This window comes from Periplaneta americana, chromosome 10 (assembly GCF_040183065.1).
Source record: "Periplaneta americana isolate PAMFEO1 chromosome 10, P.americana_PAMFEO1_priV1, whole genome shotgun sequence".
Taxonomy (NCBI): domain Eukaryota; kingdom Metazoa; phylum Arthropoda; class Insecta; order Blattodea; family Blattidae; genus Periplaneta; species Periplaneta americana.
This window is the reverse complement of record NC_091126.1, coordinates 10223957-10246879: the sequence shown is the minus strand read 5'-3', so window position 1 is coordinate 10246879 and position 22923 is coordinate 10223957. Positions and strand designations below refer to the sequence as shown.

General features: G+C 38.0%; 1 protein-coding gene across 6 annotated transcripts in view; it reads left to right on the top strand.

Annotated features, from left to right (window-relative positions):
* The window catches only part of LOC138707429 (Krueppel-like factor 2), a 147243-nt gene extending 125915 nt beyond the window's left edge, over nucleotides 1-21328 (top strand). For 2 of the 6 annotated variants that reach the window (XM_069836838.1, XM_069836839.1), the window contains 2 exons: nucleotides 19898-19962; nucleotides 20195-21328. In XM_069836838.1, the coding sequence (XP_069692939.1) occupies nucleotides 20195-21217 (1023 nt within the window). In that variant the 5' untranslated portion in view covers nucleotides 19898-19962 and the 3' untranslated portion in view covers nucleotides 21218-21328. Of the gene's footprint in view, nucleotides 1-19897; nucleotides 19963-20179 lie in introns of all 6 variants that reach the window. The other 4 variants (XM_069836840.1, XM_069836841.1, XM_069836837.1 and 1 more) reach the window with 2 other exon arrangements.
* Nucleotides 21329-22923: the final 1595 nt, after the last annotated feature.

The following is a 22923-nucleotide window of genomic DNA, read 5'->3' as shown; positions in this document are numbered from 1 at the left end:
AAGTATAAGATCAAGTGAACAGTGTTAGTGGGATGATGATGTAATTGGACGGAGTTACGCAATAAGAGACCAACCTGCAAAAACCTGTTTTCGAGATACTTACCACTGAAATAAATTTGGTTTTATTAAATATTTTATGCAAGAAGTATTGTGACATTCATACTATTACAAGAAGTAGCACAAATAAATCTAAAAAAAAAAAGATTAACCTATTTTTAATAACAGATCAGCAGGTGATTTAATATTTCAAAACAAAATAAATAAATGCATGTTATGCAATAAACGAATTTTGCTTATAAATAGCAGGAAAATGCAGATATCGCATTCTTGATTTTTCCCGAGTTAATTAATCCAGCCAACAACATATATGAAGGGTACACGGGAATAACGATCAAGGTCCATTTTAGAAAGTTTCGAGAAAAACTAATTTTAAAGTTTAAGCACTTAATACTTTGTTATGTGTGTATTTGATAGAAATTGACGTAGTGGAATGCCAAGAACGATGATTTCTTATTGCTAGCTAGACCACATTATAGTACTTCATTTCCATTATAAGATAGCATTATTAACTCAATTTCGATTTTTGATGGACCTTGATCGTTTTTCCCGTGTACCCATCATATGTGCAAATATCTCAATTTTTTTCAAATTGTCGGCTGATCTATTGTTGCGTAACTCCGTCCAATTGTGAAAGACATGAGAGATCTCCGGGAAAACCCTCATCCTGCGATCTTGTCCCGCACAAATAATAATTCAGTCAGCTCCGAGGACCTAACCCGAGTTACCAGATAAATCCACACTGTAATGCTAAGTTACCGGAGGGGCTGACTGTAGTAGGCCTACTTAAGGCCGGTTCACAATAAACCGGGAATGAAAACGGCAACGAGAACGAGAACGGAAATAATGTTAAAATACCTGTATTTAAATGTGAGCTTTCACAATACTTAATTGTGAATGCTCATATTTAAATACATTTATTTTAACAATATTTCCATTCTCGTTCTCGTTGCCGTTTTCATTCCCGGTTTATTGTGAACCAGTCTTTAATCTTGGCTAGACAATCCAGACACGACCATCCGCAAATTTTATTTCAGACAAGGGCGCGTGCTCAGAAAAGAAGGAACCACACCGACCCGTCACTGGTATGGTGCTTCCTTGTTACTGAGAGGGAAGAGAAGGAAGCCTATTGGTCGGGATCAGTATTGGACCAGTCAGTTAGAATAGTCATTCGCAAAGGTTGCAACTAATGAGCTCCTTCGCTTGACGAAGATGGAAGTTCCCAGCGCAGTGCGAAGCTGCCACGTTATCAGGTGGTGCATTCCATGCTGCGACACGGCGATATGGTCATTGACATACTGCAGACAGCAGCGCAGAATGACTGATGACAGTCCGCGCGGCCTCGCATACCAATCGCATCGTCCGCTGCCACAGCATTTAACGACCCTTTCAATTACCGAGTCTCCCAGAGTCCATCTGATAAGGATGCGCTCATAATGCAGAATAGCGGAATGTACTGGAGGAAAATATGTCCACAAACCTTCTGGAAATGACTCATTACTCGTCTTTTTAATCGGTTATTTAGTCGTATCAATTTATAGGATATTTAGCAACGGTTGGATTGATTTTGGCGAGACACCTAAAAAAGTTGGTAAGCGGCAAACTTTATTTTTCACGTTAGATGAGGCGTCAAAGATAGAGAAGTGTTGAGAAAGAATGGAAATTACTTTTGTGCGAGATCGTGCGTATTTGCTTGTTTTCCGCACAGAACCAATACGCGGTAAGTGTGAAATACCACATTCAGTATTCCCAACGTAACACACATAACAATTTCCCTCTTCTTACCGCTTAAGCGCGACATTCATTTTACTGCTTTAGGCTTTTAACATATTATTTTTAGAGACGTTTAACATAGTAATAATTATAAATTGGAAACTTACCACTGCAATTTCACCTAAATTGCAATGTTAATTATTGTTTTTAAATATTTGCAAAAATTAAGCAAAGTCTACTACTCCACGAAACTTATTGCATTCCTGATACAAGTAACATTAAGGAAGCCGTGAAAAAATCGACAAGATTCCAGATGCCGATGTTATTACTGCAATATGTTATATTAATAATATTGTTAAAATATTAAAATGAAAAATAAATCATTACATAACCTTACCGTTTGTTTTAAGTTCGCATTTATAGACTGGGGAAAAAAAGACAGACGTATATCACGGCCTGCTGGAGTTTAGTAAACACAGAAAACATTTTATAGCAACAATGTTGAAGAAAGATATTTTGGTGTTCCGAAGTTGTCGTCATTAAACAGAAACCAACATGGAGATTTCATTGCAACTAATTAGAAATTCGTCTTTCAGGTATGTAATAAACGATCTTCGCACAAAATAATGTACGATACACGAGCGGTATGTTTGTTTTCATGTTCTCGGAAATTAAAAAAGCTCAACTACGTTTCGCTTTTTCAATCTTTTCCTCGACCATGAAAACGTCAACATACCGCTCTTGTAACGTATATTACTATTAAAAGTGGTGGTTTCTGAGTTACGGCAAACAAAGGAGCGTTTTTGCTTGGCGGAGTACTCACGACTCAACCCTTTATCTGTTGAAATCTCAACTAAAAATTCTTTCTTGAGCCTTCTTATACCACGGCCTGAATAATTTATCCATCTCGAGCTGTTCTATGTAGATGAATATCGTCCACAGTGGTAAATCTCATGTTTTAACACCGAATTAGGCCTACTGTAAACTTCGTTTACGTCCACTTTGTCCGCCTAGAGATAGCGGGTCCGCTATTGAAATAACTTGAGGTGAATGGCTCTGATTGGTCCTTTCATCAATGACGTCAACATAACATCAAGCGTTTAGCGTACCAGTGGGGTGCGAAAATTCTCTAATATCTCACTAAACGTAGATTCAATTGCTTATTTATTTCATTTTCCATAGCAACAGTAGTGAAACAATTGTAACACAAGTTTCTGTGAAAATAAACTCTATTCCTTTATGAATAAATGCGTACTATTATTTTTGTACAAAATTAGAGTGCTTAAATCTTCCGTGACTTTTGAATAACTCTAGGTATCCACATTTATTAATTTTCAATCTGAGATTTACCTTTACCTGCGATATTAATTTGAAGCGATTGCATTATCTCATCCGAGCCATAGAAAGCATAGCTATTAGTTCCGAGAATCCTGTCCAGGTGCCAATGATAGATTGGCGTCAAACAATCAATGTGGCCTTATGGAAACGCTGAAATATATGACGCACCTTTTCCTGAAATTGGCATTAGTAGTTCGTTCGAGCCGCGCCGGAGCCTTGCACCACATGTTCTAAATACGAAGAAACTGCAGCGGAAGAACTTCACGAGACGATGGAGCTTCCAGGATCAACGATAAGCTTACGGATATTCGTGGTCGGGTGGAGATGAGAGTTACACATTTTCTCTGAATACAACCATTCATTCTGTCACCACGTTACAACTTTTTCATTATTCACTATAACCATGCCACTGTTGTACACAGAAACTGTAACTGTTGCATGAAACTGGCGTCAAGCCGCGTCTCTGGCTCAAGTGCTGGCGCGCTAGTCTGCCATGTCCTGATGGAAAGCAAACGTTGCAGAGGATTTTTCTCGGGGTTCTTTCGTTTCCCTCTAGCATTCCACCAACACTCTCATCTTCCCTCATTTCATCTCTCATAGTAAAAATAGGCTGGGTTGAAGTCTAGGGAGTAGTACAGGTTTCCGATGCTGATAAGGGAGCGGCCTGAGGCTTAAAGGCTGGTTCACAATAAACCGGGAAAGGAAACGACAACGAGAACGAGAACGGAAATAATGTTAAAAGAAATGTACTTAAATATGAGTATTCACAAAAGTTAATTGTGAATGCTCACATTTAAATACATTTATTTTAACAATATTTCCGTTCTCGTTCTCGTTGTCGTTTCCGTTACCGGTTTATTGTGAACCAGCCTTAAGGCTGGTTCACAATAAACCGGGAACGAGAACCAGAATGAAAACGAGAAGCAGAGGACGTGAATAAGAAAATTTTTGATTCACAATAAACCGAGAACGTAGACGACTATGCATATCGATATGTATGTCAATAACGATATGTAAAGTCGATATTACGCATTCTGATGTTATTTGCGTATAATTGACCAATGGCGTTCTCTCATGAGTACAAGGCAGCCAACATAAACACAGGTTAACCAACTACGAAATTTCAACTGAAACATTTCACTAGGTACGGTACTATAAATATGTCCATGCATCTTTATTATCACAACCTATTTTAAGTGTACCATAACGTAAAATAATTAGATAAGAAACATTTGTAATAGAACAAAAATGAACACAACAGTAGTTATTGAATTGAAGCGTGAATATGTAGTGTGTAATACAACCAATACAGTAATAAAATATGATTCGCTTCCGATCGGTGTTCAAAGATGCAGCTATTGAAAGCCACGTATTCTCCTTCATTTTCTCATCTTTATACGAGGCTCGCCGCTTATCGTAAATGTGAGGATTTCAATATTAGAATCTCATCAAATAAATCTTGCTCCGTGATGCACAGCACAGAACAAAATAATGCATAGGTTATGTCACGGTCTCCTTGCTACAAAATATACGACGACAAAATAGCTTTTAGATGGCAATAGGATGAATCTAGTGGGCTGTGAACGGAAACGTGAACGCCAAAGTTGAAACTTGGCCAACTCTCCGTTCCCGATCTCGGGCTCCGGCAAGCTTTTCGTTAATTGTGAATTCTCACATTTAAATGTATACATTTTAACAATTTTACCGTTTTCGTTTTCGTTCCGATTCTCGTTTCCAGTTTATTGTGAACCTGCCTTTATCAGGCGGGACCTGGCTCTGTAAGCGCTGGTCCACAGTAAACCGGTGACTAGAACCAGAACGAGAACGGGAAACGAAAAACGTGAACGTGAACGTGAAAATTTTTATTCACAATAAACCGAGAACGGAAACGGCTATGTATATAGATATGTATATCAATATGTAAAGTCGATATTACACATTCTGATGTTATTTGTGTATAATTGACCAATGGCCCTGCCCATCTCAAACATCTGGATTTAATATTCCTAATTACGTCGGGTGAAGAATAAAATGCATGCAGTTCTGCGTTATGTAACTTTCTCTATTCTTCTGTCACTTCATCTCTCTTAGCCCAAAATATTTCCAAACATCCTTATTCTCAAACACTCTTAATCTCTATTCCTCTCTCAAAATCAGAGTCCAAGATTATTATTGTTAATGTTATTATTATTACTATTGTTAATATTATTATTTTATGTTGAGGCTGAATTATATAAGTTAGTGAGAAAAATAAATGCTATTATATTAGCAAACGCAGAAGTATTAATACTAATTTATTTTATAATAATAATAATAATAATAATAATAATAATAATAATAATAATAATAATAATATATGGCCGGGTAGCTCAGTTGGTAGAGCAGCTGGCTACGCACTGGAAGGTCCGGGGTTCGATCCCAGGTGGTGACAGGATTTTTTCTCGTTGCCAAACTTTCAGAACGGCCCCGAGGTTCACTCGGACTCCTATAAAATTGAGTATCGGGTCTTTCCTAGGGGTAAAAGGCGGTCAGAGCGTGGTGCCGACCACACCACCTCATTCTAGTGCCGAGGTCATGGAAAGCATGGGGCTCTACCTCCATGCCCCCCAAGTGCCTTCATGGCATGTTACGGGGATACCTTTACCTTTAATAATAATAATAATAATAATAATAATAATAATAATAATAATAATAATATGTTAAACAGATACTTAGTATATACCAATAGGTTGCCATATGTAATAATAATAATAATAATAATAATAATAATAATAATAATAATAATAATAATAATGTCATACATAAATTAAATGAAATTAAACTCGATCACAATTATACTTCAATTTGACTGCGCCCGTAAGAAATCGTTTAGCCTTTTCTTGAAATGGTTATTGTCTGGCAGCCCCTTCTGAGGTAGAGAATTCCATTCACGGGGGACTGAGACAGTAAAAGAGGATGAATAGTGGGATGTTCTATGGGGAGGAATTGCTAGGATTTGGCTCTCCTGTGACCTGGTGTTTAGATTGTGATTGGAGGATAAGTAGTTAAACCGGGAACGAAGATAATTTGGAGTAGATGTGTGGAGAACTCGAAACAGCGTGCACAAAAAGTCTACTTGGGCTGAAGTTCTTAGAGATGTTCCTTCTCCCGCCCAATAAGTACCGTACTTCTGTTTTTCTTCCTTTAGATCAGTGGTCGTCAGCTCTCGCTGCATTATAATGTGTCCCGTCGTGCAGGAAAAAGCGGGAGAGAGGATATCCGTTAGCAGACACGGATGCACCATAGTGCAGCTCTTATCCGCGGGTAAGAGACACTAGCCCGAGGGTGCACTGTGCTGATCACCGCTGCTGGAATTTTGCTCTGAGACCTGCTAGTAAGTCGTCTAATGAACATTTTGCTGCTATTAGGGGGTTGTGTGTGAACCTTCATGAGCTGTGAGGCTGGAGTTCGGCCCCGTATCCCCTGTGGCTCGAATATACGGACTGTGTGCAGAAGTACATTCATCTGCTGCCTCCATACACACTCACAAAGAAACGATTTCGTTAATCTCTCGACTCTGGACTCATATCTCGCAATGCACTTTGTCTTCGTAACTGATGCAACACAAGGCTTGTAGGAAGTTAACAGAGATTGCGAAACTTTCGAGAGATTATCGGAAATAAATCCGCTGATCTGCAACACAAAGAATCGGTTAGAGAGGCCGGTCTTCGCGGGCTGCGACAGATAACATGTTGATAGCTGTATTTGCCTTCTTTACGGACAGATAAGAACTGAACAGGTTCGGCTCGTCACCTCAATGCAAAGATCAGGACTTCTTTGACGACTGCGCTAGGTAAACACGATGCAATCTGCTTTCCGTTCGCATTTCAAATATCGCACAAATGAATTTATTCTGAAGTACAAGCGTGTATAATTTATGTAGCGCGCTTTCGTCACGGCGCGTTGCTTCGCCGCTTTCAAACTCTCCGAATGTCTGTTCAACTTAAAAATGAAAGCGCAAAACAGGTGGTAGAATTTCATGACTGACTGTCTGCCTCAACAATCACGAATCAATGCAGACTGTGAATTATATCACTAAGGCTAGGAGTTTTAGGGAAGCATTTATTTTTATGTGCTAAAAATCGGGAAAATATGTAACAAAAGAGGAAAAATATTTAATGATATTTCAATTATTTTATGTGAATATAAACAATATGCAGTACCGGTACTCACCAGTATAAATTATGCTGTCTCGCCAAATGCTGAATAATTACAGTACAAAATGAGATTCGTCCTCAAGTTGTCCATCACAAATGACTGACGATTATAGCACAGTTTAGTATATACAGTTGCGAAGCTCAATACTTACTAAATATGCAAACATAGATAGTTGCTGACCACCAGGATCGCTACTATCGCCTCAGAACAGATCCTTTCCCGAGCAGACGATAATGTATGTTCGGGTTTTCTATTTCAGTGTATGAAGCTCAGTGAAATATTAATATAACTTTATTGCGTATGATTACTAAGTTTTATTTAGTGTAATGTGTCCATAATTTCCGTTTACTTCTTATTGCATAATTTGTTGCAGAAATAATTACAAAACTGTGTTATTTTATTGTGAAGATAATTTTACATGTTAACATAATCTATTCGCATCAACATTTTAGGTTTAGAATGGCAGCTATTTTGAGGTTTAATAAAAAAGAATTTATGTTGTGATTTTAATTTAGCACATCTACCTTCCTTAATTGTAGATAGAAAATTTACCATACCACTCCTATGAAATTAGTGTACGTACGATTGTGTTACTTCGTCTCTTAGGAAGTAGATAACTACAATAATTCAGTACGTACTCAATTGTAGTATTAAAATACAAACAAATTGAATGTGCGGCTTATCATACATGACATTATGCTTAATTATAATGTATAAATGCGAATATTGAAGTAATGGTAGTCACAGTATAAAGAAGATAATTGTACTGTAAACAAAACCTATAATTTTCACATATCTAAATATCCGTGCGGTGCAACTAAAAAATATTGAATCGTGCATAAATGAATGTACAAGAATTTCGCAATATTTATTTCAAATAAAGGGAGGTATTACACATAAAACAAAGTAATTTTCACACCAAAAATAATATTTCACCTTAACTCGCAAGTGAATTATGTCTGAAATGTCTCATAATCATTGTTTTAAATTTTATTATTGCAATTATACTAAATTTTAGAGAAATATATGTTATTCTTTATGCATTCCAACTAATTTATATGATTTAAAAGCCACCCTTCATGATCGGGTTAAGCGTGTCACATGGTTTGCCTTAAGGCCTGTATTAGTTCACGATGGCAGTGACACTGTCTATTGTTCCTAGTACTCACAGCACTCCAAGCGGCTAGCAACTATCGTGAGAAATGCAAAAAATCATCCCAAGCTTCGCAACTGTAGGTATACTAAACTGTGATTATAGCGGAACTGTGCCTTGTACTGTGAGAAAGAGCGCCCTGGCCATTGAGAAACAACATGCACACTCTAGAGACATGTTTATGATTGGAAATGAAAACAGAGGCAGCTGAAGTTTATGAAATTATAATTGCTTCCTCAATAAGCGTAATGATAACTTACAAGGCACTCCTAAATTTATTTTATTTATTTATTTATTTATTTATTTAAATTTAAATATACAGAATAAAGAAGAATATAATTACAAAACAAACAAGAGAAATAGAAATAAAATAATACAAGCAATATAAAAAAGATACAGTAGTATTAACAAAATTTGAGACCGAATGAGCAGCGCTCGTGCTCGGTCGCAGTTCAGATATAATATTAAAATAATAATAATAATAATAATAATAATAATAATAATAATAATAATAATAATAATAATAATAATAATAATAAATAAGTAAAATAAAATAGGAACTAAAATATAATTACAGCGGCAATGCAATTATATAATATAATATTAACACTAGAGATGAATAATATCGCACGTGAAAAGTAGGACTAATATAAATTTCAAAATTATAGAATACAAATATAATATAGGTTGATTAATTCATACACATAGGCTATAAATTTATTTAATCAAATTGAAGATATTAACACGATTCTAATTTTCTTGTTATATGTTAGTGGGTTACATGTTAGAAGTTCTGGGTGTAATTTAGTTAAAGCATTGTACAACCGAGGGCCAAAATTTATGCTATGCTTTAGACCAGCAGATGTGAGACATCAGTGTTTGTATGTGTTAGTTACAGTACAATTTTTTAGTGGTGACAGCTCTCTTCTTTTGTGGTGAGAGAGCAGATTGCATTTCTACAAGTCCATAGATCGGTAATTCCGAGAAACAGTTGCCAGCTGTCACGTCTAAGCAACTGCACTGAACATTCGGGCGATGATTAATCTGAAATGCTGCTTTGTCGAAAATTATTTGATTGAAACTTATATTTTTACGTGTTTTATGTGAATATTTGAAAATATCTATTTACATAAAAACATTCAAAATATGTTTTTATGTGAAATAAAATTAAATATATGTGCTCAGGTGACCTTGTTTGAAACGTAAAACACAATAATTACAAGTTTGTAGTACAGTGCAAATTAAATAAATATTTATTTACCTAAGAATCTTAGCCCAAGATATCACCACCACCGCCATCATCATCATCATCATCATCATCATCATCATCATCATCATCATCATCAGCATCAACAACAACGGAACGACAGCCATCTTTGGGCTGTAGCTGTCGCTGACTCCAGAGTTCTCTTTTGTTGCTAACGACCTCCAATTTATTACATTTACCTAGGAATAGACAAATTCACGCTACAGGAGAGCGATCTTTTTCCGTGTCAAATGGTGTACATTTAATTAGCCCAACCTTCTTCCAGGACCTAGATCATCTTTTTTCTTCTGCCCTCAAGTCTTGCACTTAAAATTTATTTTGATTGATAGATGATCATCTGACGATGTTACATATCTAGTCCATTTTAATCGTTGTACTTTAATGTACAGTAGTGGCAAAAAAAACCGGACCGACCCTTGTAGCTGATTTCAGAGCCTTGTTCACTCCAGAGTACGATAGACTGGTAACTAAGACTTTCGTGGTTCAAATCCTGCCTGGGAAGGAAACTTTTTTTTTGTTCCTTATTCAAATTTATTCCCAATACTTTTCGATTGCAGCGATATTTTACTACTTAATTAACTTATTATTCCCAGAACATGAATTTTATCAACAATGGCTATTGAATGAGACGAGGAAGATGAATGATATGATATGAAAATCTAAATTCTTTTCTACACGGGAGGGGAAGGGAAAATGGACCGTGGCAAAGAAAATTGCAACTCGGCATTTGCCTAAATAACTGTAGAAAATCACGGAAAAATCACAGTCAGGTTGGACGGTCCGGGGGTCGAACCATGGACGCCCCGAATGCTAATTCTATGCGATACGCATGAGCCAACTTGCTCGGTAGTGTAAGTTGTAACGCATTGAACTTGTCTTCGTGTAATAGTAGAACTCAATGTTTTACGATATATAAACCTACCATACATACCTATTGTTTGCATCTCACAGTTTATTGTAGGTTGCCAGATTTTTGTAGGTCACATCTTCGTGTGTCACAATGTGCAAAAGTAGCAGATTTACAGTTAGAAATGTTATAATTAAACCCTGATTAAAATCGAATTTTTGAACTTAGACGTAGTTTAGTCTAAGGTAATGTTGTATGTTTTCTTCGAGATTCTGTACCGTAGCAGCGAGTGTTGACTTCGTAATATTTGCTCTAGAGAGGGCGGTAATCCGTTAGATATTATATCGTTTTGAAAATAAATGGTTCTACACTTTTTCACTTTAATTCTGAATGTGTGCCCCTACTGGCGATACTGTATGCGACACTGAACGCAGCCTGAGTCCCGCTCTGCTGTCAGGTGTGTGCTACGAATTTCGAAACTGCATTCTTTGTAGCGTGGGCGACGCCATTGGCTCTCGACTGCTAGGTGTGCTCAGTGCAAGAAAGCGGCCTAATTTCCGTTGTTCTTGTCTCTCCTCGACACAACAGATGAGACTGAATATATTCTGTAGCATCTTATAGAATACTTTCCCCTGTATCAGAAACACCCTTAAAGGATGTCAATACTCCAGGAATATACACTTACCGCCTCCTCCTTGAGAATGATCGTAGTAATACCTCATTTCCCTAACGCCGGCTAACGAAGCCCTAGAGACAAGAGTGGTTGCATGCTCGAAATCTGGGTACGCAGCGAACCTTAGTGTAGTCAGCCGGTGTGGGTTTGGGAATGAGTCTAGGTAGCAGCAATAGATTTTTTAAAGGTCACAGTGCCCCCTCCAGTAATTCCATTCAATTGCCAAATAATAATAATAATAATAATAATAATAATAATAATAATAATAATAATAATAATAATAATAATAATAATACAGTGCACGAAAGGGAATTCGTTTTACACGCCACTGACGTGGAGAAGAATTTTGGGTGTAGTGGGTTTATAACACCGACACGATTCTTGAGGAAGAATATGTCTTTCCCCGCATCGAGCATGGGCACACGTTCCGAGATCAGCAGTGAAACAAAAATAGCAGAATTTCAAAGGATTATGAGCTATAGCCGAATGTTAATGATGTTGCAGTTAGGCCATGACGCCACCTCCCTCGCTACAGGCATGAAATTGCATATAAAATTAGCCGTAATTTCCACATCCGTTTTCCTCATAACTTACACTTTTTTTTAGACAGATTCATGAAATTCTGCATGCAAATGTATTTCGTACTCGAGAATTAACACTGTCTTTAGCACTATTTCATCATTTCAACTTTTTTTCATTAATATTTCCAGAAATGCATGTAGAGTGTTAGTTGGGAGGCCGGAGGGAATAAGACCTTTGGGGGCCGAGACGCAGATGGGAGGATAATATTAAAATGGATTTGAGGGAGGTGGGATATGATGGTAGGGATTGGATTAATCTTGCTCAGGATAGAGACCGATGGCGGGCTTATGTGAGGGCAGCAATGAACCTCCGGGTTCCTTAAAAGCCGTAAATAAGTAGGCCTAAATAAGTAAGAAAGTGATAATTCTTTATGTAAAAATTATTAAATTTTACAATTTATTGCAAAAGACACTCGTTATGACTAAAATTGTGACGAAAACATAACAAATTACAATATTGCACAAGATATCAGCGAAACCAATCTTCGCTGCACAAATTGCACCCCCAATTAAAATAACAATAAAAGCTTTTTCGATTATAAAAATTGTTTAGGGGAGACTGTTGTACCTTTAGCTTAGTGTACCTTTGAACATTTTTTGTTTTTTTTTTAATTTTTGCTGCTACCTAGGGAATTCAAACGGAAATGGATTGTAGAGAAAGCTGCTGAATAGCTCTGGTCATAGTTTCAGTTTGATTTACTGCAAAGTTTGAGTTCTGTAGACAAAAGAAGTTTTTTAGTACCAAAAGTAAACATTTCGCTGATTGATATGTGTTTTATAACACAAAACCAGATTGTATTTGTTAATATCTTTCAAGTACGGTGTGTTCCCTATCATGTGGTGAGTAATAACATAATTTAATTTCCATGATTTATGCAAATCTCTAGTTTTGGGAGCCTTATTTGTTTAAAAGTTCACCCTTTGTACCTCTGAACACAAAACATGTTGCACCATGGAACATGTTCCAAGGTACAAGATACTATCGGTTTTTGCTTTTGTTTTATTTTAAGATCATGTCACTAAGTAAGTCTGGAGTTAAGAGGTCCCAAATTGATACGGATGCCTTGAAGAAAGCTGTTGAAGCAGTTATTGCTCCTTCAGGAAATAAAATCTCAATCAGAGAAGCCTGCTCTGGTTTATGATTGCAAATACATTTTAAATATGATTGTCAGTTTTTACAGCTATATTTCCACCTATATTCAATGTGTTCTAACTTAAAAGGGAGTATGTTCCAAGGTACATGAACCTGTTGTGCCTTTGAACACATTACATATCCCTTCATTTTATTTTTTCCTCCTTAATAGATCTGTAAAACAGTAAAATACATACAGGAAGTTGTAAAGGAATCTTCAATAATTATTTCAAGAATTTTTTTATTTAAAAAAATTCATTTCCCAAAATTAAAAAAAAATAAATAAAATGTGAAAAGTGAAAAGTTTTCAGAGGTACAACAGTCTCCCCTACTAATCTAGAAGCACAGACAGTTACCCACTCCGACCTCTACGTAACAAAATCTGTAATCGTGCGGCGAGCGGTCGTATGCCGGCTTCTATACGCAGACCAGGACAGGCGCTCCACACTACCGTCACTCCCTGGGACCGGTCTGCATAGGAACGCACTGCTTTGTCTAATCGCTATAAGAAATTCCTTCGCAAAATTAATTCAAGATATGTAGAAATTAAATTTTGAACTTTAGTAGATTCAGAAAAAGAGATGAGACCAGAATAAACGCGGCCGAGATGCAATTTAAGAGAACACAAAATGGGACCGCAAGAGGAATGAACTCCAGATCGAACTAACAAGATAAATACAGTAGAATCCCGATTATCCGTCACTCTATTAACCGATCAGCGGATTATCCGACTGTTTTTCTCTCACTCTATTCTTTCTTTCTTTGCTGCTGAAAAAAGTGTGTATGCTATACCTTATGTTAGTACCTATTCTGTTCTAGAGTCTGTTATTATAAGCTTTTATCCTTACATATTACAAGTGTACTGCCAGCAACAGGAACAGTTACCGCGGTAGGCCTACTTGAAGGTGTTTTTCCCAAATTATAAAATAATCACTATCTGCCTTCAAAGAAATGGTCCCAAAAACTTCCGCAAAATTTAGAGCAAACCCGTGGAGCATTCAGTCCTTGTTCTACTGGTCGAGTGCTCGTACTTCATAATTTCTATCCAAAATATTTTCCATGGATGTCAAAAGTGTTTTACTAAGTATCAAAATAAAAATACAAATAAATAATTTACCAGTAAAGAGAAATCGCGGCTTCTCTCGCATCAGAATACGAGATCGGCATTACAAATGTGCGCGATTTAATTAAAAACAAGAATGAAGTTGACAAAATCTGTAAATCTACAACAAGAAACCTCTACTAGTCCTATCTTTCCACAAATAATCGACGCAGGGAATTTGCTTGGCCCTTATAAAACCATTGTTGACAACCGGACTTAAATTATTATTACCGATAAACTTCTGCTTCACTATCTAGCATGTTAAACACAAGACCATGGTGGAAGTTATGCAATTGTGTTATGCACTTAATTTACGAAAATATTTTATGATACGGATTATCCGATTTTTTCGATTAACCGTCCAGTCCACCCCCTTGATTACCACGGATAATAGAGGTTCTACTGTAACAGCAGAATCCTAAAATTGATCCTCCGTTACGTCCTGCAAAAAGATGGATCGAGTCCGTAACAGGCCACATGGCCTAATACATGTTTCGAAGGTGATGATGATGATGTTGATGATGATGATGATGATGACTAAATTTATATTAACACTTTCAATTCTCTGATAATTGTATTCTCGCACACACTAAGAAAATCGCCCACAGAATAGTTGCCTGTACGTGGCATCGCAAAATCCTGTAGAAGAAAGACGAAAGTACGCTACCTTTCTGTTAAACTATCAAGGAAAAGGACACAAAATCATGTCAGCATATTTTTGTACTTATATTTAATTATATTTTATATTTTTCATTAATAAAGTATGGTTTGTCCAATCACCGGTTCTGCGCTGCCCCCGTAACCAGCGTGTGGGAGCCAGTCAGCCGATTTTCAAATTTGACGCTTTGAGGGCGGGAGATAAATTGCTCACCTGATAGTTCAATATTTTAGGCAGTAGTTTTTACTCAAACATTCTCTTTCGTAGGCTACTCTCTTACCGAGGACTGAAATGACTTTCGGGAAAAGTAGGCTAGATTTATTAGGCATACTTTAATATTAAATTGATAACGATAAAAAATGCAAGGTACTTCTCTACACGAGCAACGAGTTTCATATTGAGAGCTTCTTCAGCAACAGTTAAAAGATTCATATTAAATGAAGTATTGTAGCCTATAGAGAAATTTACAGACGAAAAATGCATATCATATCTAATGTTCTCTTGTTATATATACGTATTAAGAGTTAAGAGTACCCGTCATAAAGCCGTCTATAAATTTAACGATAAAGTGACAGTGAAGCTTCACAATAGGCCTATCTGAAAGCACGATAATAATATACGCTGCAGTAAATACTTTTATTTACACGCAAACAATAATATCCTGGTTACAGTTTACTACGGCAATGAAAGTGAGGTTAGAAGGGTATTTTACACCCATCTGTTGTACAAAACTTCCAAGATGAATGCTTTTAATGGCGCACTGTTTACGTCACTGCACAATTCCTTGCTTCAAATTATGACATATCAGCTGTTGGAGACTCTCTGGCAGCGCATTGTCAACCATGGCGACCCTGTTCTCGTCCCACTCGCCCACGTCACCACAAACCAGCCATGTTATTACGAGTGTCGATGTATGAGTTATTTTGTTTCGTTTTCCTTCAGGAACTCAACTAAGATCTTGACTTACTACTATGATGTACGGAAGTACATATTGAGTTTCAGTGTAGTAATTCTGCGTTTCCATATGGGCTATTCCATATGAAATCAATTAGTATAAAACCTCGCATTTTTTATACTCTAATTTTTTCCCTATTTATACAAGGTGCTGAGGAGAGTACATTTTCAAAAATATACTATCGAAAGTCAAACGATTTTCGTATTATTGAGCGACAAATTTAGCGTATTTTATAAAAACAAGCCTCTTTCAGCGCTCAGAACTCTGGAACCATTTACTGCAGAACATTGAACGAGAGCTCATTTTGAAGCTGACATTTCGTAGGTTATGATAAGAAGTAATCCTTATTTTTATTGCATACAGAGAGACAGATAATCTGATTTTACTTACTTTTAGGCTTTTTGCCCATTTGTAAATATGTAAAAAAATATTGAGAAAAAACCTTGCATTATTAAGAGGGATTCGGCATTGTTTGCTTAGTGTCACGGCAATAAGTTTCGGGGGTATTAAATACATTATATTCACACGCCTAGACTTGAAAGGCACAAAACAGCAAGCACTGGCCGAGAGATGAAGATAAGCGAGCTTTGGGCGTCGTTTTACTCCTGTGTTTATGAAAACCTGTGATAAAGCTAGCCCAGCTATGCGCTACTAGACGAAACATTATATGTTTATGTCTCCTGGCCTTGCTTGCCTAGGCTAGCTCCCGCCTCACAGTCAGCTGGTTAGCTCACGCGCGTACTATTTATTTTCTTTATTTGATTTTTCAATACTTTCTTATTAACGTTGCCCCAGTAAAAAATACGTATTTATTTGTATTTTCAATGCGGAATTTAACCAAATATTTTTTAAATATTTTTTTCGTGGGCAAAGGTGTCTTAATTAAGACAAATCTAAATTTCTCCATTTCCATAAAAAAGTAAGAAAAACTGTTTACATGTCAATATAAACTTTAACTTTTCAGCATCAAAATAAACCATGATTTTGATCATTGGGTGAAAGGGTTTCGGAGCCACAACAGTTTAAATTTTCTAATTTCATGAAAATACGATAAATTAAAATATTTTTTATTTTTAACACTATGAAGTTCTGCTGCCTCAAACTTTGCACAAAGCATTGTATCATAGTTTTATACGGACAGAAAGTTTCATTGTATTTAAAAATTGCAAGGTCAATTTTCTCTATATTTCGGGCGATTTGAAATGGAATAGCCCATATGGTGAAGAATCGGTAGAACGGAGAAAAATTCTCTCCGGCATCGGAACTTGAACTCGGGTTTCCAGCTTTACGTGCTGACGCTTTATCCACTAAGACACACCGGAATAAAGTTCCGATGCCGGATTGAATCTCTCTCATTTTAAATTCTAACCATTGTGTTCCGTTCTGCCGATTCTTCACCATATGGAAACGCAGAATTACTGCACTGAAATTCCATATTAGGTATAAACGTCGGGACATTGTAGTAATATGATAAAGCGTAAGTAATTACTTTGTGATTCATGACGGCGCCATGTTCCGTCGTACCCCGGCCACTTAGTCACCTCTGTACTTGGGTGGTTGGACATTGTGTCTACTGCCACACATACTGTGACATGGAACGCGAGGGTAGGCCAACAAAGTGGAACACAGTAGGTAGAAATTAAAATGAGAGAGATTCAATCCGGCATCGGAACTTGAATCCGATGTGGTTTAGTGGATAAAGGCCAACACGTAAAGCTGGAAACCCAGGTTTGAGTCCCTGTGGCCGAGAGAATTTTTCTTCGTTCTACCATAAGATCTTAACGTTTATAATTTTTTCTGTAACACGTTTATTTATTTATTTATTTACTTATTTATTTATTTATATTTTTATTTACTTATTTATTTATTTATTTATATTTTATTTATTTATTTATTTATTCACTCATTCATTCATTTATTCATTTATTTGTTTATTTATTTATTTATTTTTTCTGGTATAGTTAAGCCATGAGGCCTTCTTTTCCACACCATCAGAAATACAAATACAATAATAAAAATAAAAAGAAAATCACACTATAAACAACGTAAAGCAACAGAAAATATACACAGGTTGCTGTCACTCAAACTTTAAATTAGTGATTATCAGAATTAATTTTACCCTAACTAAAATATAATCAAGAAACTTGCAATTTTAATCTAGAGTAAAAAACAAATCAACACTTCTAGCAATACCTAAAAACCATGAAATAAGACAAAATTTTCCATTTTAATTTTGAATTGTGATTAAGTCCGACAGTACCCGACGTCATTAGGTAACGAATTCCAGAGGCGAGGTATTTCTATAGTGTAGGAGGATGAGTATAAAGACGTTCTGTGATGACTCGTTACAGAACGTCGCGCTTTCAATTTCTTACAATCTTCGATAGAAAGAAGCGCTTGATGCCGGTTTCGAAGAGTTGTAAGAAATTGAAAGCGCGATAGCAGATAATTTGGAGTAGAGGTATGCATGATTCTAAAGAGAAGAGACAGTGAATGTATTGTTCTTCGTTCCTTTAGACGCACTCATGAAAGTAAATGGAGGGAAGGCGTTATATGGTCAAATTTACGAGTATTGCAGATGAATCGTATGCACACATTATGAACACCTTGTACCCTCTCAGCTAAGAGCTATTATTAAAAAAATACATCGCTATCCTTCACTGAAATAAGCGATATGTCGCTGAAGTTTTTAGGACAATATAATATGTACGTAGAGTTTAGCCAAATTTAAGGGGTGATACAGCTTTGAGTCAAAATTTTAGACTTCTCTTGCAAGTCAGAGGTATTCTTGCATTCTTTAAATCCAAAACTGATCTGTTCTCTGCGAGAGAAGTATACTTTCAACATTCCATCAGTAGACACACAATTCAGTCTTTCCTTAATATTCTTTGTAATTTCGACCAGTTGAACGCGACTCTCTAAAAACTAATACGCTATCCTTCTGTTAAAATCATAATTGTTTTGCGTTTCTTTCCGAAAATTAAAAAAAAAAATCTGTTCTTTAAAATTGTGAAAATTTAATTCCATGTCTGTCAGAAACGAATAGTATTTGTCGTAGCATACGGTACGTAGCTGAATTATCAATAAGTTCTTTAATACACTGGAATGAATTAAATTTCTTTTTTTTTTTCATGTGATGTCTACCAGAATTCATGTTTCTTTATAAATCTGTCAGTTTCATTTCATCTCTGCCTATTATATTAACATCTTGCCCTTGCAAACTATTATTCAAAGTGATATGTGTTCGAAAAATATATCAGCAAGGATGGCCGACCAGTCGAAGAAACAAAAGAGATTGGAAAAAGGTTTACATATTCCAATTTATCGTTTTGTAGTTACCGATACATTAAAAGTCTGACGGTATCTAGTGTTTTTCAGTAAAATTTTATTATCGTACTTTTCTATTTTGGACGTAGCCTTTTTTATATTTTTCGAATTGAGTTAAGTACCAGTATGGTAATGGGGTCGCAAACAATGTTTTGTCTGTAGGATGAGACCTCTCAAACACGTGTTTCAACAAATCGACAAAAATCTGGTCAATTTCAACTTTTAAGCTGCATTAGTACAATAAGCTCTTCTTGCCTTACGGTTTGCAGTGGCAGCTAGTGTTTCCTTGATAGTGCCTCCCCGTATAATTGTTTTCAAGGTGTTTCGATCTCATCATTTCGGAAGGCTCTCTTGTCAGTTTATTTCAATTTAGTAATCCGCGCGTGCATGCATCGTGCCGCGAAGGAGTGTCGGACTGTTCAGAAGAAAGTGGGTGGTTGTCATCACGCACTGGACGTCCAATTTTATAAACGTAATTAGCTACTGAAGAGCGTGCGAAGCCGAAAGTACATTCTGTAGTTTCTTAGATTATTTCTACGGCCACAAATTTCTTAAAGTAATATGTTCATATTTTGAAAAAATTACCTTTCTTGAACGCTTTCACTTTAATTACATAATACGCAATAGCTAATGAGTAAAATATAGAAAAGAAATTATTTACTTAAGCCGATAAATGCATAAAAATTGTCACACAATATACATAGGTCTATTTTTCATTTATCAAATTAAAGAAACGGCTTTTCTTCGAATTTCTTCTGAAAGTTTTGTAATCAGTAATATGAAATGTCTGAAAACATCAATATTGACGGTTTGTGTCTCCACTCTGACTTCCTTACATCACTGTCGGTGCAATGCTATTTATGTTGTGAATAATTTTGTTCCATTTAATCATTGCAGAACGTATCGTAAGTGCTGATTCGCGTCCTGCTCGTTATTCAGTCGGAAATCGTTTGCAGCCGAGAGTAAGTAGAAGTCCAAAGCGAAGCAGAGAGTGCAAACGTCGATCAACCTCCGGCAGTCCGCGTGCGCGCTCAGGCGAGGGTCCCCCAAGAGAAGTTTGAGCGCAAAAATGGGCCAAACTCTTTCAAATTATCTGACGGGGTCGTTCCACATTTGCGCTCACGGCTTCCATAGTTGACTATAATGACTACCCGAGCGACGCACGACGACTCATGGTAGCCCGTGTGCTTGCAGATGTGGCAGGACATCGAGAGCGTGCTGCTGGGCGAGGGCCAGAACTACTGCGGCTCCGGGGCGCCACCCCCCGCGGCCCCGCCGGCGCCGTCCGCTCCGCCGCCCGCCCAGGCCAACAGCAGCTCCGGAGTCGGCGGCGCCGAGTACCTGGACTACAACTACCACTCGCACTTCAACTCGCACCTTCCCATAAAGAGCGAGCCTCCGGGGATCCCGGAAGACGTCATACCCCAGGCGGCCATGTCGGACTACGGTGGCTACGGCATGCCGTCGTCGTACCTAGGACTCCTGGACGCCAAGCCGGCCGTGTACCAGAGCGGAAACTACCCCAGTTACCAGGCGCAGCCGCCCCACTCGGACGCCTACAACGGCACTATGACCATCGTGCAGACGCCCTTCAGCCACGTGTCGCCGCCCGCGAGCCCCGACACGCACCTCCCGATACTCAGACACAACCAGTTCCCGCCGCCGGCCACTCCGCCGGACATGATGCACCACCAGCACCCCACGCCGCCTCGCCTCGCCAACTACCACTACTCTAACATCAGGGTCATGACGCCGCCTGCGTCGCCGCATCTTGCCAACCTGCTCACCAACAGCAGGCACCATCCGCACCACCACCACCACCATCACCTGCACTCCGCGCCGCCGCCGCCTCCCCCGCCGCCGCCGCCGGTCCCCTTCCATCCGGGAGAACAACAGACGCCTCCCGTCAAAGCCAAGAGGGGAAGGCGAAGGTGGGGCAGGAAGAAGGTGACGACGCACACCTGCACGTACGCGGGCTGCACCAAGACGTACACCAAGTCGTCGCACTTGAAGGCGCACCTGCGCACCCACACGGGGGAGAAGCCGTACCAGTGCAGCTGGAAGGGCTGCGGATGGAAGTTCGCCCGCTCGGACGAGCTGACGCGCCACTACCGCAAGCACACCGGCGACCGCCCGTTCCAGTGCCGCCTGTGCGAGCGCGCCTTCTCGCGGTCCGACCACCTGGCCCTTCACATGAAGCGCCACATCGCCGTGTAGCAACTGTGATACTCCAAAGTGATTGTCGCATTATACAAAGACTGCATTTCATAAATTGTACATATTTTCATGCGTCGAATCGTATATAAAAATTGCCATGACTTCATTCAATCTAGTTTGTTTTATTTCACGCACAGCTCACAGTTGCTTTTCAGGAACAATGGGATGCTGGCCGATGCGGCTACATTGGAACAAACATGACTGGGAAGATAAGAGAATGTTCTCTATGTCATGCTACTGAGTCCCACAATGTGGAAGTTACTCCTCAACAACTTCGGCTGTTGAGGATACAGAATGCAGAAATTTCAACCGTCAAACTTTGTGAGGTAAATAGATGGGGTAAAGACAGTTATTTAAAAAATAAACACATCCTCGGAAATTTCACTCTTTGTTGCTAGAGGGCGTTGTACACAAATTATACTTATAAAACATTTTAGTTTAATCTTGGAGTTATTACGCGGAAAAGGGGAGTCAAACGTGGGCTGAAGAACTGATCGCTGCTTGTGTGTACGTCAAGCGGTTGCAATGGTTCAATTTCCAAGAAGAGTTCAACCCTAACATACCAACTTCGCGGAGATCGAGTGAAACTGGGTCTCATGGCGGAGATTGTTGCTACTACAGACTTCATTGGACAAATGCCAGGGATGTTTGAACCAGTCTGCTAGTTCTTGTCGCGCTAGTATGCAATGCTCGCATTTATTCTGATGACATTCATTTGGAACAAGTTCTGTGAATTATGCAATGTTTAGGGGAAGACTTACTATGTTACTTTCATTTATTTAAAGTATGTGACTTTTGTTTTCATTTTGCTATTAAAATTTTATTGTAAGCAACTGGAGTTCCTTGTTTTATTCTTCTCTGACGAAGTCTAATCATCACTGACATTATCCTTAGGTTTTAATCAGAGACGCCTATTTGAAAGGAGACTGTATTTTCGACTTCCACGCCCTCTAGATACCAAGAGTGATATTTCCGGACTTGGGTATATTGTTGAGATTACTTGCCTTTACCCAATAAATTCTCACAAATTTTATCAGTAGAATTTATCTTCACTCTGTATATTAAATTTTTTTTTTAACTAAAGCATCCATATACAAGCCACTGAGGCCTGCAGCACGCAGGGACTTGGAACTCTACCTGCACCTCCTCTACTCTAGGAAACTGTCCCCTATTACTGGAGGAGGTTCTCTTGGCAGTAAGACAACACAAGCATGATTACCACACAGTACATTTCACACATAATGTCCGTGCGTTCATAGACAATACCTTTCCCGACAAGTGGGTTGGCCGTGGTGGCCACCATGATTTCCTGACCTCTCCGGCCTAGACTTTTTCTAATGCAGTCACATGACGCTGGGTGTGATAGTGTACGCCACTCCTGTAAATGACGAGTAGGATGTAAGCAACAGAATGTTCACCGCAGCGAAATCGCACTCCTAAGTACAACGCTTAATTATATTTGTAATCATTGAAATATAATTGAAGATAATTTGGGTTAAATCGACAAAGAATCGGCTAAGAAATTCGTTACTAAAAGTATTACACATTCAACCTGAAACATCTTATGTAAATTAACCAAACTAATATGACAGAGGCAAACTTGTGCTTTGTTTGCTAAAGATTTTTACTTCTGAGTTTGTTTAGTAAAATGATAACTGATGGGAGGGATTTAAAATTAAATCATATTCTCTTCAAGAAAGCTTTTG